This window comes from Pristiophorus japonicus, chromosome 10, assembly GCF_044704955.1.
Source record: "Pristiophorus japonicus isolate sPriJap1 chromosome 10, sPriJap1.hap1, whole genome shotgun sequence".
Taxonomy (NCBI): domain Eukaryota; kingdom Metazoa; phylum Chordata; class Chondrichthyes; family Pristiophoridae; genus Pristiophorus; species Pristiophorus japonicus.
In genome coordinates, this window is record NC_091986.1 from 58,654,998 (window position 1) to 58,673,190 (window position 18,193).

The 18,193-nt window shown below is 44.5% G+C and overlaps 1 protein-coding gene across 4 annotated transcripts in view; it reads left to right on the forward strand.

Moving 5' to 3' along the window:
- Positions 1–18,193, forward strand: part of nectin3b (nectin cell adhesion molecule 3b) — a 350,178-nt gene that overhangs the window by 234,440 nt on the left and 97,545 nt on the right. For all 4 annotated transcript variants that reach the window (XM_070891821.1, XM_070891822.1, XM_070891820.1 and 1 more), the window contains one exon: positions 9,428–9,769. In XM_070891821.1, coding sequence (XP_070747922.1) covers positions 9,428–9,769 — 342 coding nt within the window. The remainder of the gene's footprint in view (positions 1–9,427; positions 9,770–18,193) is intronic.

Here is an 18,193-nt window from a genome sequence, read left to right on the forward strand (position 1 = left end):
GTCCCAGCTTCCACAGCTCTTTGAGGCAGCGAATTCCACAGATTTACAACCCTCAGAGAAGAAATTCCTCCTCATCTCTGTTTTAAATGGGCGGCCCCTTTTCTAAGATCTTGCCCTCTAGTTCTAGTCTCCCTCATCAGTGGAAACATCCTCTCTGCATCCACCTTGTCAAGCCCCCCTCATAATCTTATACGTTTCGATAAGATCGCCTCTCATTCTTCTGAACTCCAATGAGTAGAGGCCCAACCTACTCAACCTTTCCTCATAAGTCAACCCCCCCTTGTTATGTATGTAAACATTGTAACTCTGTAAGACTTGCCACTAGAGAGCGCAACTATTGGAAGCCCAAGGGTCACCTGCACACCTCGTGCATGGGAGAATAAAATGTTGTCTGGCATGCTGCTTGGGCACTCTGGAGTTGTATTAAAGAGACTAAGGTCACATCAGTTTTAGCTCACAGTACTCAGTCTTGTGTTCTTACATATTTAACACCCCTCATCCCCAGAATCAACCTAGTGAACCTTCTCTGAACTGCCTCCAAAACAAGTGTATCCTTTCGTAAATATGAAAACCAAAACTGCACACAGTATTCCAGGTGTGGCCTCACCAAAATCTTGTATAGCTGTAGCAAGTCTTTCCTGCTTTTATACTCCATTCCCTTTGCAATAAAGGCCAAAATACCATTGGCCTTCCTGCTCATTTGCTGTACCTGCATACGATCCTTTTGTGTTTCATGCATAAGTACCCCCAGGTCCCACTGTACTGCAGCACTTTGCAATCTTTCTCCATTTAAATAATAACTTGCTCTTTGATTTTTTTCATGACCTCACACTTTCCAACATTATACTCCATCTGCCAAATTTTTGCACACTCACTTAGCCTGTCTACGCCGTTCTGCAGATTTTTTGTGTCCTCCTCACACATTGCTTTTCCTCTCATCTTTGTATCGTCAGCAAACTTGGCTACGTTACACTCAGTCCCTTCTTCCAAGTCGTTAATATAGATTGTAAATAGTTGGGGTTCCAGCACTGATCCCTTCAGCACCCCACTAGTTACTGGTTGCCAACCGGAGAATGAACCATGTATCCCGACTCTCTGTTCTCTGTTAGCCAATCCTCTATCCATGCTAATATGTTACCCCCAACCCTGTGACCTTTTATCTTGTGCAGTTACCTTTTATGTGGCACCTTGTCAAATGCCTTCTGGAAGTCCAAATACACCACATCCACTGGTTCCCCTTTATCCACCCTGTTCGTTACATCCTCAAAGAACTCCAGCAAATTTGTCAAACATGCTGACTCATAAATCCATGCTGACTCTGCCTGCCCGAATTTTGCTTATTCAAATGTCCTGCTACTGCTTCATTAATAATGGACTCCAACATTTTCCCAACCACAGATGTTAGGCTAACTGGTCTATAGTTTCCTGCTTTTTGTCTGCCTCCTATTAGTTTCTATAGTACCTTTTCTCTACTTATGATTACGGTCACCCTCATTAGACCCTTGGTTCCCTACCATTTTTGGTATGCTTTTTGTGTATTCTAATGTGGAGACCGATACAAAATATTTGTTTGACCCTTATGCCATTTTCTTATTCCCCATAATAATTTCTCCTGTTTCAGCCTCTAAGGGACCTTTTGCTACTCTCTTCCTTTTTACATACTTGTAGAAGCTCTTACAATCTGTTTTTATATCTCTTGCTAGTTTTCTCTCATTCTATTTTTTCCTTTATCAATTTTTTGGTCATCCTTTGCTGGTTTCTGAAACTCTCCCAATTCATCGCAACATTATAAGCTGCTTTCAATCTTAATTTTTTTTTAAATTCGTTTCGGGATGAGGATGTCGCTGGCAAGGCCAGCATTTATTGCCCATCCCTAATTGCCCTTGAGAAGGTGGTGGTGAGCTGTCTTTTTGAACCGCTGCAGTCCTTGTGAAGGTATTCCAACAATGCTGTTAGGGAGGGAGTTCCAGGATTTTGACCCAGTGACGATGAAGAAACGGCAATATATTTCCAAGTCAGGGTGGTGTGTAACTTGGAGGGGAACTTGCAAATGATGGTGCTCCCATGCGCCTGCTGCCCTTGTGCTTCAAGGTGGTAGAGGTCGTGGGTTTAGAAAGATAAAGAAAAAAAAGGAAGCTTATGACCGATACCGAGAACTCAATACTGCAGAAACTCTAGAGGAGTATAAAAAGTGCAGGGGTGCAATTAAAAAAGATATCAGGAAAGCAAAGAGAGAGCCTGAAGGAATGTTGGTAAATAAAATCAGGGAAAACCCAAAGATGTTTTATAAATACATTAAGAGCAAGAGGATAACTAGAGAAAGAGTGGGGCCTATTGGAGACCATAAAGGAAATCTGTGTGTGGAGGCAGAAGACGTGAGTATGACTCTTAATGAATACTTTGCATCTGTTTTCACAAAAGAGAGAGGGCGATGCAGACTTTGCAATGAGGGGAAGGAGTGTGAAATATTAGACAAGATAAAAACATAGTGTGAGAGGGAGTATTGAGGCTCTTAACAGCTTTGAAAAGTAGATAAATCCCCAGGCCCGGATGAAATGTAGCCCAGGCTGTTAAGAGAAGCAAAAAGAGGAAATAGCAGAGGCTCTGACCATCATTTTCCAGTCCTCTCTGGTTGTAGGTGTGGTGTCAGGACTGGAGGACTGCTAATGCTGTACCTTTGTTCAAAAAGGGAAAAAGGGATAGACTGAGTAATTACAGGCCAGTCAGCCTAACCTCAGTGGTAGGAAAAGTATTGGAAAAAATCCTGAAGTACAGGATAAATCTTCATTTGGAAAGACATGGATTAATTAAGGACAGTCAGCATGGATTTGTTCAGGGAAGATCGTGTCTGACTAACTTGATTGAATTTTTCGAGGAGGTAACCAGGAGGGTCGATGAGGGCAGTGCATATGATGTAGTGTATATGGATTTTAGCAAAGCTTTTGATAAGGTCCCACATGGCAGACTGGTCATAAAAGCCCATGGGATCCAGGGCAAAATGGCAAGTTGGATCCAAAATTACCTCAGGCAGGAAGCAAAGGGTAATGGTTGCTGGGTGTTTTTGTGACCTGGAAGGATGTATCCAGTGGGGTTCCGCAGGGCTCCGTGCTGAATCCCTTGCTTTTTGTGGTATACATCAATGACTTGGACTTGAATGTTGGGGGCTTGATTCAGAAGTTTGCAGATGACACTAAAATAGACTGGTTGATAATGAAGAAAGCTGCGTACTGCAGGAAGGTATCAATGTTCTGGTCAGGTGGGTAGAACAATGGTAAATGGGATTCAATCCGATGAGTGTGAGGTAATGCATGTGGGGAAGTCGAACAAGGTAAGAGAATACACATTAAATGGTATGACACTGAAAAGTGTAGAGGAACAAAGGGACCTTCGAGTGCAGGTCCACAGATCCCTGACAGTAGCAGGCCAGGTAGTTCAGGTGATTAACAAGGAATACTTGCTTTTATTAGTCGAGGCATGGAATACAAGAGCAAGGATGTTATGCTTGAACTGTATAAAACACTGGTCAGGCCGCAGCTGGAGTGCGGTGTGCAGTTCTGGTCACTACATTACAGGAAAGATGTGATTGCACTGGAAAGGGTGCAGAGGAGATTTACAAGAATGTTGCCTGGACTGGAGAATTTTGGCTATGAGGAAAGATTGGAGATGTTTGGTCTGTTTTCTTTCGAACAAAGGAGGCTGAGGGGAGACCTGATTGAGGTGTATAAAATTATGAGGGGCCTGGATAGCGCGGATAGGAAGGACCTGTTTCCCTTGGCGGAGGGGTCAACAACTAGGAGGCATAGATTTAAAGTAATTGGGGGGAAGTTTGGAGGAGGAGAAATTTCTTTATCCAGAGGATGGTAGGTGTGTGGAACTCATTGCCTCAAAGGGTGGTAGAGGCAGAAACCCTCATCACATTTAAAAAATACTTGGATGTGCTCTTAAAGTACCGTAACCTACAGGGCTATGGAACAAGGGCTGGAAAGTAGGATTAGGCTGGATAGTTCTTGATTGGCCGGTGCGGACACAATGGGCCAAAATGGCCTCCTTCCGTACTATAAATTTCTGTGATCCTATAAAAGGTTGCGAAGCAAGATAAGGGCTCATGGGGTTAGGGATAATATATTAGCAAGGATAGAGGATTGGTTAACGGAGAGAAAGTAGAGATTAGGGTTAAATAGATCATTTTCCAGTTGGCAGGCTGTAACTAATGGGGTGCCGCAAGGATCAGTGCTTGTGCCTCTGCTATTTACAATCTATATTAAAGACTTAGATGAAGGGACTGAGTGCATTGTATACAAGTTTGCTGATGATACAAAGCTCGGTGGGAACGTAAGCTGTGAGGAGGACACAAAGAGCCTGCAAAGGGATAGTGACTGGGCAATGAGGTGGCAGATGGAGTATGATGTGGGGAAATGTGAGCTTACTCACTTTGGTAGGAAGTATAGAAAAACAGAATATTTTTAAATAGTGAGAAACTATTAAATGTTGTTCAGAGAGATTTAGATATCCTCATACAGAAAACACAAAGTTAGCATGCAGATACAGAAAGCAATTAGGAAGGCAAATTGCAAGGAGGTTGGCGTACAAGAGTAAGGAAGTCTTGCTACAATTGCACAGTTTTGATCTCATCTAAGCAAGGACATACTTGCCTTAGAGGTGGTACAATGAGCAACTGTACCTTATTGGAGATCTTGTAGGATTCACCAGGAGAAAGGAGTGCTTGGTTATGGGGATCTTGCTAGGGGGCCTCCTTGGTATGGAGGAGGACCTGAGGCCAGGCGCTGCAGCACCAGCTGCAAGCAGAGAGACGGCCACGAGTGCAAGGAGTGCTCCAGATTAGTGGTGACTTGCTGCATGCTCCACAATCCGGCAGTCATGAGAGACCAGTCGTTACCACCAGCAATTGTGCCAGAGGGTCAAGTTTAGGAGCCACAAGAGGAAGCTAAGGGGAAACAGGGGCACCAGAAGGTTCCAGGTAGATGGCCCACACATGGGAGGGACGATTTCTAACATCTAATTGAAGACTGCTTTTGAGAGAAGTCCTCCACCATCAGACCTCAGAGCACTGTTGCCACATGCCTTACCTTCCACGACTGAGGATCTATGAAGAAGTCCATCATCTGCACTCAATTCTTCCAACACTTTCCTCATGAAGAACACAATATAAAAAAAATCACCAATTCCAGCACTACCCCAATTACTGTAATCACTCTTTATCTGGAGCAAAAATGAGCAATGAAAACATGACACAACCAACAAATATTAAACTATTCATCCTGGTGCTTGCCTTTAATGGATTATGTCTAAGCGTTCTTGCCTACTCTGGTGCTTCTACAAAGTATAACCCAAGTGGCAACAGCACACGAGGTAAATGGCTGTTGAAGAGGGCAGTTCCGATGTACTCTTGCGACCTCCTCGAGAGGCTGTGGGTCGTGATGGCCCTGCCTCAGATTGCACCATCTCAGCATAGGCTTGAGCAGTCTAGGCCATCTGGCTGTCGGGCAGTTACAAGGGCAATGGTGGAGTGGCGGGAGAGGGAGCAGGAATGCAGCCATCCGGAGAGAGGCCATTAGGTTCGTGCTCCATGATTTCCACACAATTACCTCGGGGCGTCACTTCAGCCAGCCCGGTGATCTGCTGGAGGAGAGATCTCAGAGCAGCTGAGACACACTGCAAGCCCCTTTCAATCGAGGAGCCCAGAGCCACCATGGCAGCTGCCTGAGCTTCCATTGCAGCACTTTGCCATTCCACGGAAGCTGCTATGACTGCAGTGGAAGCAACGACCTCAGTCATCAGATGCTGCATGATGTTGGACTCCATAGATTGCAAAATAAAAGTAGCCAGCCTCTCCATGTTGGAGAGGATGGGTTCCAGGCTCTACTTTAGATCCACGGGCCAAGCTGGAGGCAGACTCCTCCCCATGCTACGGGCCTGTAAGTTTGCAGGAATGTTATCCATTGCACAAAGCATTCGGTTTGTTAATCTTGATTTCTGAATCTTGGCCCTACAAGATCCTCATCTGATTGCAGCAGACCTAGAATGTGACCTTGCCACCTAGCAAGGTGGCACCAGTGGTGTCCTTTCCATATGGTGTGACGGCTGCTGCCTACTCGTGTCTGGTGTGGCCCACAGTGATGATCCCTATTCTACCCTAGCCTGTAAATTGCGTATAGTGCTGGACTCTGAGCTGGTGCCTACAACAGTTGTAGTGATTGACGCAACACCACCTTTCTCGCTCTCCTCCTCCTCCTTCCTGTGGGGGGTGGCTCATCCTCCACTTTCAGTTCCTTCAGGGGGCGAGACGGATCTTGCTCCTGGGAGCCTGCAAATATAAAGCTAGAAGTGTTGGGGCGCAGCGCTTGTAGCCACTACAGGAGGATGTGTGTAATGAGACCATCATCATCGTAGGCAGTCCCTCGGAATTGAGGAAAACTTGCTTCCACTCTAAAAATGAGTCCTTAGGTGGCTGAACAGTCCAATACGAGAACCACCGTTCCTGTCACAGGTGGGACAGATAGTTGTTGAGGAAAGGGGTGGGTGTGACTGGTTTGCCGCACGCTCTTTCCGCTGCCTGCGCTTGATTTCCGCATGCTCTCGGCGATGAGACTCGGTGTTCGGCGCCCTCCTGGATGCACTTCCTCCACTGAGGGCGGTCTTTGGCCGGGACTTCCAGGTGTCAGTGGGGTTTTGCACTTTGTCAGGGAGGCTTTGAGGGTGTCCTTATAGCGTTTCCTCTGCCCACCTTTGGCTCATTTGCAGTGAAGGAGTTCCGAGCAGAGCGCTTGCTTTGGGAGTCTCGTGTCTGGCATGCGGCCAATGTGGCCTGCCCAGCAGAGCTGATCGAGTGTGGTCAGTGCTTCAGTGCTGGGGACGCTAACATTGGTGCGTCTGTCCTCCCAGGGGATTTGTAGGATCTTGCGGAGACATCGTTGGTGATATTTCTCCAGCGACTTGAGGTGTCTACTTTATATGGTCCATGTCTCTTAGCCATACAGGAGGGCGGGTATTACTACAACCCTGTAGACCATAAGCTTGATGGCAGATTTGACAATATGACACTTGTGAGTGAGGACAAGTTTTGGGATTAGGAATTGGGAATAGTTGTGGATATGTGAGGAAGCTGGAGTGGCTCACATACCTCTACGCCACAGTGTCTGCCATTCCCGTCTCAGTCGCTGCCAGCAAATGCCTCCTCAAGGGTCAGGTCCAGCTGGTGCATATTATGTGCTATGTTTTCCTGGAAGAGAAAGAATGGTGATTGTGAATGAGTGTATTGGCGGGTGAGTTTGTGTGTGTGTAATGCCTCACATGATTGAAGGGCTGTGAGATGTGTTTGAGGTAGGAGTCGTGCCTATGATGCAATAGTGTCGTGTGTGTAAATGTTAGTGTATGGTTAGATGGTGGATGAACTGTTGAGGTTATTGTGCAGTTATTGAGAAATATGTTTGTGAGATGGGATCTTGCCTTGACTACTCGTGTCACGTCGTTAAACCTTTTTTTGCGGTGCTGGGTACCTGGCTGTGACCTCCTCGGTGATCTCCTCCCACATCCGTCACATTATTTGCCACTGTGACCTACTCCCATCCCCCCCCCCTCCCCCCACGCGGATACAGGACATCCTTCTTCCTCTGTTGCTACCCTACCTGTACATCCAGTGCCGCGTCAGAGAACCTGTGCGCCCTCTCCCTCGGTCCTTGAGCCATCCTGATATTTGCCTTTATCTTTCAGCCAGTGCACTCCACACCTTCAGTGAAAATGTGTGCATAGAGGGTTACATATATTGCTCCACAAAAATTGCTACTAATCAGCGCTTGAGTGCTAAACATGAAGGTGTCCAGTTTAGCACCTCAAGGCACGTTTAAATCATAGTAATCATCAATTAGCCCCAAAATTGCAAGCTAAAACCAGACTTTTAAACAGGCATGTCTTATTACATAGCATCCACAGCACTTTTCACCCCCCCCCCCCCTCCCAAATAACCCCCATAATATTCTAAATGAAAACACTATGCCAGTGTTGTGCAATACATTAGCCACTAGCCACATGTGGCTAATTCTGAATCCAGCTGTGGCTAACTGTTCTGATTAGGAAATTAAAAAGTGAACAATAAACATTGTTGCTTGGCATGTGATCTTGATATTCATATTTGCAGGTGTATAACCTTTTTATGCATTAATTGATAAAATTGGAAGATGAAATGTAGATTGTGCAAATATGTTAATTGTTGAGTGCTTTACTTCCTTGGTTACTGAATGGTGGCAGATGTTTGTTGCGAGTACTGTGTAAGGCTTTTACTACTAAATTTAGTGCATATGGCTAAAACGGTGTTGCCGTAGTCTGCAATTTCTATGGGATAACACTGCAAGTCCAAATATCAGAAGCTCAGTCTGCAAATTAAAATGTGCAGGATGATGTATTGGATTTTTTAAAAACATGTATGTTGGCTTGAGGCCCTCAGTTACAGCAGTGTTTTGTTTTCTGTTGGGACCCCGGGCAAATATTGACACTCAGTAATTTATTGTCCTAACTTCCAAAAGACAGTCTCAACCACTAAAGGAAAAGAATGGTGTCATTAAAAAAAGTAAGTCAACCAATATGGAAAAATAAAGAAATCTGACGTGAAGGGACAGAAATCTGATAATCATGTAAAGTCTCTTGGATCCACTGACCCCAATTTGAAATTCTGAGTTAAACTACTTTTTACTTGTATTTTTCTGTCTCTTATATATATCCTTGTGCTATGCTCCATTTAATGATCAACATGGTGGCAGGTGAAATGTTTCCAAATCATTGCTGATTATGACTACAAGAATAAATTTGGCTGACTCCTTTAGTTTTTCCTCCTTTCCTTTCTGTTGAAGAGGTTACTCTGTTTGGAAACGAGGGGCACAAGCATATGTTCCATGCTTTAATGTTGATAAAGTATCACAGTGGTGGTTCAGGCTCTATTCCTAACTACTCTATTTGTATTAATTGCATGAGGTAGTTTCCAAAAGCAAACCCATGTTTCATGTAATCTGAAACTGTGTAAGCACAAACTTGAAAGTCAGTATACTGGTCAGTGATGCCATCACAGCTACAGCCAAGCCCAATCCTGCTTTTGCCGAAGGGGCATAGTTTTCAATATGGAGCAGTCGATACTGTTCAGGAATGCGAACCCTGTTTGATTTTCTTTCCGCCATCTTGACTTCCACCTTGAAGATATTTCCAGTTATAGAGCCCTCATCACTGGCTAAGGTCAGCAAACTGAGCAGAGACCAGAAATTGAGTTTCAAATCTTTCTGATCTTTGAGGCTCAAGATCAAACTACAATGCATTTCTTCATTGAGCCACTGGGATGTTTCCATTATGTTTACTTTTTAAGAAAGTGTGGGGAAGAGAATTTTTGGTATCAAATTTTATAATCATTTACTTTTCTTAATAGGTGCCTTGGCTGGACCAGTTGTTGTTGATCGGAAGGTATCTGCAATTTTGGGCAAAAATGTCACCTTAAAGTGTTTGGTTATGGTGAAAGAAACTGTAACTCAGATCTCCTGGGAGAAGCAAGAACATGGGACCACAGATACTGTTGCAGTGTTTCACCCTATTTACGGAATCTCATTTCAAGGGAACTATCCAGGAAGAGCTGCGTTCACAAATCCATCCTTAAAAGATGCAACAATTCTTATTACCAAAGTTGGGTTTTCAGATTCTGGAAACTACATCTGCAAGGTGGTCACTTTCCCATTGGGAAATTACCAAGAGACAAGCACTGTGACTGTGATCGGTATGTATATATAACATATTAAAACCCTTTACCAGTAGAAATTAGATTTGTTCGGAAATTTGTCCTATTTATCCTATCTATTAACACCAATTTTCCAATAAAGACGTTCAAAAAAAAAAGCATCTAATGTCATTGTACAAAAAATTGCATTTCTAATTAGCAATACAAATACTGGATAGGAAATTAGATTTATGTCACCTGATTGGTTATAGTAGGTGAGTTAGCAACATGAAATCCAAGACTGCACAGTGTTCCTGCTAGTTTTTTGGGTGCATTCAAATTACCATTAGAACGATGTTGAGTTGGCTGCGCAGGGCCTGCAGATCACTGTGTGGCCGCGCAGCTTAAAGGGAACATTGGTACTGAATAGTTGAGATTTTATTATACTTCTATTCCTTTCTTCCTCATGTACTTATTTAGCTTTCCCTTAAATTCATCTGCGCTATTCGCCTCAACTACTCCAAGTTCCACATTCTAACCACTCTCTGGGTAAAGAAGTTACAGCTGAATGCCTCATTGGATTTATTAGTGCCTATCTTCTATTTAGGGCCCTAGTTTTGAACTCGCCCACAAATGGAAACATTTTCTCTCTGTCTACGCTATCAAATTAAAGACCTCCTCTTGCGTCTCCCCCGCAGCCTGCTCTTTTCTAGAGAAAAGAGCCTTAGTCTGTTCAGTCTTTCCTGATAGTTATAACCTCTCAGTTCTGGTGTCATCCTTGTAAATCTTTTTTGCACCTTCTCTCGTTCCTCTATATCCTTTTTGTAATATGGAGGCCAGATCTGTGCATGGCATTCCAAGTGTGGTCAAACCAAGGTTCTATATTAGTTTCACACAATTTCTGTAATTTTCAATTCTGTTCCTCTAGAAATAATCTCCAGTGCTATGTTTGTATTTTTATGGCCTTGTTAACCTGCATTGCTACTTTTAATAATTTGTGAATCTTTGATCCCTTTGCTCCTGTACCTTATTTAGACTCTTATTTTCCAAGGAATATGTGGCCTCCTTATTCTTCCTACCAAAATGCACTACCTCGCACTTAGCTATATTGAAATTAATTTGTCATTTACACATCCATTCTGCAAGTTTATTACCATCTTCTATTTTGTCGCAGTCTTCCTCAGTATTAACTATCCCCATCTGCAATTCTGAAATTATAATTCCAATTCCTGAGCCCAAATTGTTAAAGTAAATGGTGAACAACCTAATTCTAGCATCAGTCACTGTGGAACACCACTTCCCATCTTCCGCCAGTCTGGGTAACTACCCTTTAATTCCTACTCTCTCCTGTTTTATAGCCAGCTTGCTATCTGTTCTGCTACTTGCTCCCTAACTGTACAGCCTGTGACCTTAGTCATGATTCAACTACATGGTACCTTATCAAATGCCTTTTGAAAATCCAAGTATATTACATCTACTGCATTACCCTATCTACACTTCCTGTTACTTCTTCAAAGAATTCATTAAGGTTGATCAAGCATGACCTTCCCTTTTGAAATCCATGCTGACTGTTCTTTTATTATAGCTTCAGTTTTTATATGTTTTTCTACTTCATCTGTGAGTAAAAATTCCATTATCATTCTTGCCACAATGTTAAGCTAACTGGTCTAAAGTTCACTTCCTTTTTATAATTTTTTATATTCATGCCTCTGCTATCTCTTCCCTAGCTTCTTTTAGTATGTGTGAAAGCAGTCCATCTGGGCCAGGGCTTTTTTCTTCTCAAATTTGAGTTTATCAATTTTCTCTCCCCTTTCTAACTTAAATGTCTTTGGGCTAGATTTTACACTTTTGTGTTTATCGCCCAAAAATGGGCATTATTTCTGGTGTGGGCGGTAAAAAAGGGTTTTCAGATCGCCGGCTTCACACCCATTATCAAAGCACCTAGTCTCCATTTTTGAAATTGGCCGTTACCACGAGCAATATGAAATGGGCGGTAGCGTTAAATCTCGCTGACCTTCTGCCGTAAAGTGTCGCCGTCCTTAGCAACGGCATGGCAACACTCGATTCCTGCGATTCAGGAGGTCAAGGGTCATCATGACATGCGCAGAAGAGGAGACAGAGAGAGAGGGAGCTCAGATGGACTGAAGGCGTGTATGGGTGTGGTGTGGCTGCTTTGGGAGGACGGAGGGAGACTTTAGAGCTTCACAGCAAATAGGGAAACAAAAATTAGCTGTTACCAGCCATGTATTTGGCCTACAATGGAGCGAGAGGAGGAGGCATCACAGCACGGTGTGGAGACTAACACTGGAGAGAGCAGTGAGGTGGGAGAGGAGCACATTGCAGGGCGCAAAAGAGCGAGGAGATTCTCGGACGAGACAAATGTCTCCTCTTGCAGGAGGTCGCGTTACACTGGGGTGATTTGACCCAGGGAGGGCGTGGGAAGCCCACCCCAAAGGCCTACCAGAAGATACGGACCGAGATAGCAGAGGTGGTCTCGTCGGCGACCAACTAGGTGCGTGAGGGCAACCAATGCCACAAATGATGGAACGACCTTTTGGGATCTGCAAGAGTAAGTATTACATTTATTTACATGTACTTGTGTATTTCTATAATTTGATTTGTAACTTTCATGAGTTACTATCAGCAGATGTGAGGTCTTCCATTTTTACCAGGAATGTTTTACTCAAAGCCTGCGGTCACACTGCACGTCTTTAGGTAAAGAATGATAATTATCATAATAATCATGATTACATCTATCGGTTATGTGTTGTATCAGTCTCTGTGACAGTACCTAGCAATGATATCATGCAATGATCTCATGCCATGTCGTCCTGTCACCTTTTACAGAAGAAGCTATCGACTATGAGGTCCGTGCAGAGGCGACCGGGTGAGGGGCCACCAGTCCCCAGCAACATCACTGACATGGAGGAGCGGGTGCTCGCACTCGTGGGGAAGCACACCCGGACAGCCACGGAAGCATCTGCAGACGCTGAAGTGATGCCACGTGAGTAAAGCTTACACCATTGCGTGATGTAAAGTCAATAGATGCCACACCCACTCATATCCGAACAATCATATATGATGGATGATTTCTAAAATTGTCATAGAAATAATGCTGGCCTAATGAAAATCATTGCACTACAAATGTGTCGATGGTCATAAAATATGATGTCTCTGATGACTTTGAGGGCGGTGGTGCTTTTGTCGTGCATATGCTGTGTGTAGCGCTGGACTCACCTTGTGACCCGAGCACCCCCTTCTCCTCTAATAACCTCATTTGTGTTTTGCAGCTCAGACAGCAGCGTGGCCCCAGGTAAGACCACAGAGGCCAGAAGGTGGGGCCGCGGGGCCCGACTCTCCGGTCTCCTACATCTGGTGCTGAGGAGTTCCGATTCTCGCCCGTTAATCCACTGGGTCTGTTCTCCACGGATGAGAGCGTGGACTTCGAGGAACCTGCATCGCCACACTCCAGAAGCTATTCCACCCCAAGGCCATCCTGTGGTCCTCTGGTCATTCCCGCCTCCACTCTGGAGGTACCGGCCCCAAGCACCTCGCCATAGGGCACCCCATTTGTCCCCAGGACGGCGCCGACCCCGCAGAGGTCTCGTGGGCGTAGCAGGTCTGGTCCATGAGCGCCACATGAGAGCGGAGAGATGGTACAGTTGTCTAGAAGGACTGTAGACATTGGTGACCAGCTCATCGAAGCATTGGGGACATATCCCAACAGCTAGCCACTATGACTGAGTATATTCCGTGGATGGAGGAGGCCCTGGATGCGACAGCCAGGGACGCTGCTGGCACAGGCCTCCTTGTGGTCCCAGAGTGCGGCACTCCACTCCTAGGTTTCGCACCACCACTGCAAACGACAGATGAGAGCAAGGACCAAGATCCTGCTTCTGCATCAGAGAATGTTGCCCCCTCATCACCCCCTGCTCCTGTACCCGTGCAACCACAACCTCGGCCTTCATTCCCCCCCCTTTCCAATGAGGCACCGTCTGAGGAGCTCCTCGGCTAGGTGCCATGGAGCGAGGAGGGGGGGAAGGAAAGTGAGGTGCATGTCCGCAGATGATGACTGTGTTATATCTCCATCTGGGTGTATGCAATTTGTTGTAATGTATGGGAGGAGGGGACCTCCCTCCTGCTTTGCATTTATATTCTGTGTTGCTGGACACGTTGAACATTTGATTGATGTCAATGGTCGAATAAGTGGGGTGTGGGCTGGGGTTGGGTGTTATTGCCTGTGATACTTATGATTTCAGGCCAAATTTTTGTTATTGAACATAACCTTGTTGTGCATTGTCTCAGATAGCTGGACAGTTGCACACTGGTGATTCCTTAACATGAAAAGGTTAAATACAACTTAACATCAATCAACGTAAACTTTAACTGGCACCAAGGTGATGGGCACCATTGATGTCTGAGCTGCACATACACAGCAGTGTGTCAGCGTTGTCACTCTCAGCAACATTCTTTCAGGCAAATCGTTCAGATCCTCACGCAAGAGTCTTGCAGCTATGTAGCCACCACGGGCCCTTTCTGCGGTCTGGAGGGGGTCATAACCAGCCTGATTGTCTGGCCTGAGGTCAGCGTTCAGCCCCTCGTCGTCCTCTTCCTCTCTCTCCTGAGGTGGAGCATCAGACCCTTCTGGCAATTCTTGGCCCCTCCTGATAGCCAGATTGTGCAGCATGAAGCACACGACTACGAATTTACCTACTTGCTCAGGGTTGTATTGTAGCTCCCCTCCTGAAGCGCTGCTTTTAAGCACAGTTACTGTTTTCTGGACCACATTGCGTGTGTCTCTGTGACTCTGGTTGTATTGCTTTTAGGCCTCGGTGTGGGTGTCACGCAGGGGGGGTCATCAGCTAGGTGGCTAGGCCATATCGGTTATCACCAAGCATCCAGCATTGTCCTTGTGGCTGACTCTTAAAAATGTCAGACAGCAGGATGTGAGCCTCATCGAAGGTGCCCGGATATTTGGCATTCATTGCCATTATGATCTGGTTGTGGTCGACAACTAATTGTACCTTCAGGGAGTGAAATCCTGTTCTGTTACGAAAACGCTCCGGGTCCCGAGAAGGTGGCTGCATGGTGATGTGAGTGCACTGTCTAGCTCCCTGCACCCTGGGGAACTTAGCAATGCGGTAGAATGCTCCAGCCCTGTCAGCAATGCGGTAGAATGCTCCAGCCCTGTCAGTCTGAGCCTCCGTGGTCATGGGGAAGCTGATGAAGTCCATCCTTCTCACGTACAGGGCTTCCGTGACCTGTCTAATGCAGCGGTGGGTTGCATGGTGAGACAGAGAGCAAATCTCGACCATGGAGGTCCGAAAGGAACCAGATGCGTAGAAAGACAGTGCCGCGGTGACCTTGACCTTGACCGACACTGATGTCCTGATGGCAGGCTGCATATGTGGCCTGATGAGCTCACATATTTCATTGATCACCACCTTATGGAAGCGCAGTCTTCGAAGGCAGGTGTGGTCGTAAATGTTGAGGTAACATCTCTTTTCCCTGTATGTGCGGGGTGTGTATGGTCTGGCCCTCCTCCTCATTCTTGCACATCTTAAATTGGGCACATAATGATGTACATCACACATTGAGCCATCTGCACTCTGCAGCATCTATGTATTAATCGATGCAGGCTGAGAAATGGCTGGCCCCATTGCAATGAAAGTATAATAGCGATTGATCAGAAGCAATAATTTCCTCACTAAAATACACCTAGAGTAAAGCCCCCAATAGTCCAGAGCCTGAAAATTTGTCTGTTGAGATGGTCACTTCACCTGAGAAGAACTTCAGAGTCAATGCAAATTCCCCGAAGTTGAAGCAGCCTTTTGAATGAAGCAACCTGCGATTTAAAAAATGGCAGCCACACCACTGGCTTTAGTTCAGAACAGTTCCACTTTTTCCGAGCTGTGATTTGGGTGAGCGATATTGTGGGTGATATGTGTGTGAGGTGGTGAAAGTGAAGGTGGACGATCTCCTGGCATTAGTTTTGCCAAATGTGGTCTTTATGACAAAAAAAATGGGCGAGTGTTTTTATTGAATCTCGGCGTTAATTCCATACGGAAAGTAACGCTGGGCAATATTATGGGCGTTGATTTTGCCCGTTCTGATGATTCCGCCAAAAAACGTGGGCGGGCGGTATTATTTTTTCCCGGCGTAAACACATGGAGAAAGTAACGCTCAGCGATAAGCTTCCAAAAAATGCCCGGCAGTTTCCATTTTGTGGCTAAATGGGCGTTTTACGTCATTTCAGCGGTAAAATGGACGTTAAGTGGACGTTTAGCATGCAAAAAACATGGAAAATCTAGCCCCCTATCTTTTTTTATCTCTTCAATGTCATCCCCACCCAGTTAGTCTCCCTGGTAAGTAAGTAATTTAATATTTCTGCCATTTTGCTGTCATTTCTGAGTTTATCTTGTGTCTACCTTAGTGGCCCCATCTCTATCCTGATTTTTCTTTTGTTATTTATGTACGATACTTTACTATTTATTTTTATGTCGGATTAATAGATAATGCAGATTGCTGTCAGATTAAATTTAATGTGGAGAAATGTGAGATACATTTTGGGAACAAGAGTAATGAGTGTAATGTGCATTAAATGGGAAAACCTTAAAAGGATTATAAGAGACAGAAGTTTTGATATTCTGATTTCTGAGAGGAGGGTTACAAATTATTGAAGCTGTGAAACAAAGAATGAAATCCTTGGTTTTATAAATGGGGGCGAAGAGTACAAAAGCGAAGAGGTAATATCACACTCGTACAAATCATTGGTTAGCAGGAGTTAAAATATTGTGCCCTTGTATATCTGAATGTGTGTTCTCTGCAGGAGTAAAAAGGCACAGTGATTTTACACTTTAATTTGGGGAAATATTCTATCTCCATAAGGTTTAATTTTAATAGGCTCTTTTTCCGAAAGAAACTAGGCACAAGCCAAGGCTTTATTAAGAAAACAATCATTTATTATACATTAGAAAAATTCACATTAAAATTAAATAACATCTTGTGTTTATGCAACATCTTGTGTTATGTATTAACCCAAAATGCATAACCTTTTGGAAATCGAAACTAACCCCATTTATTTTTTTTTAAGTTATTTACTCATGGTTGACTCAAGCTTGTCAAGAAGATTCCAAGTATTTTGATGAACACCGTTGTAGTGTAGCTTTGATTTCTCTTGTAACCATCTGCTTTACAGGCAATCTGTAAGCCTGCACCAAGGCATAAAGCTGCAAGGTAGAAAGCAGTCATGAAGCTTGCAAGTGAGGTGGTGCCGCCAGGAGGCAAAAGATGAGGTTGGAGCAGTCGCGGTGGAGCTGTGTTTCTCTCTAACTTCTATTTAGCTTTAAAAAGCTTTTGAATCTTCGAACTACACCTCTGGAGTGGGGGCTTGTCAACAATAGATTTCTCTAAATATAATCCAGCATTGATTAACACTTAACGTGTTTTCTCTTGGTATCCACATAATCAAATAGGCTGGTGTTGAAACGATCTCCAACAAATTCTAACCGACCATGAGTTGGTTCTTGTTGCTATGGTGATACTGTATATCCTTTTCTGTGTGCTCTTTTATGATGTGTAAATTAACAATATTTTTAACAGTACTTCGGCCTTTTTAAGAGTTCTTTTCCTTCAGCATGTTGGAACAGATATAATCAAGCTTTCGTTTATCAAATTTATTTTTAAGACATCTAGTACTGTGCTTCCAGGGTAATGCCTTCCAACAACTGTCATCCTAAATCTCTGTTTTCCCATCATCTGTACGTTGGACATCTGCTTTCAGAATGGTGGGAAGTCCTATACAGAGCCTTATACCCAGCTTGCATCTCAGCAACTGCTTAATCCAGATCCTCACATGTGGGGCTTAGACATGCTCAATATGAGGCAAGTTCCCTTTCCAGGATTCTCACTGAGACAAGAGTAAATCTAGAGCCTTTCCTCCCGAAAACTTTTTTCCCTCCTCAAAGCCACCTCGCACCTTGGTCCTGGATCTTGTGTATGAGTTGAAGGAGGCCCATCCGGGGCATGCCTAAGAATTCAGAACTATGAAGGCAATCTGTTTGGACATGTATCTTGCATGCCATAAGCTCAGTCTATTTTGAAGTGCCGTTTTTCCTACTAGTATGGCTGCTAAAGGATAAAGTTGATATTGGCCAGTTTTTCCAGGTACTCAATATCATTGCATCAGACCCACCGACCCCACCCCCTGTATTTCCCTTAGGTCTGCTCTTGACTATTGCAAAGCCATAACGTTGTACTTTTGGGGCATCCTCCACCATCTTGCTAGTTAAGCTTTGGTTTAAAATGGAGTTGAACTGGCCTAGTGCGCAGGCTCATTTGTGCCTAAAACACAGAAGGTCGAGGTTAATTTTCTGATGGGAATCCCTCCTTTGTAATTTGAATAGGCTACAAGTATGGAAAAAGCTTGACCAGAGAGCTTGGCCTGTGGGACACTTGATTGGGGTTGGAAGATTTGCAGAGGCA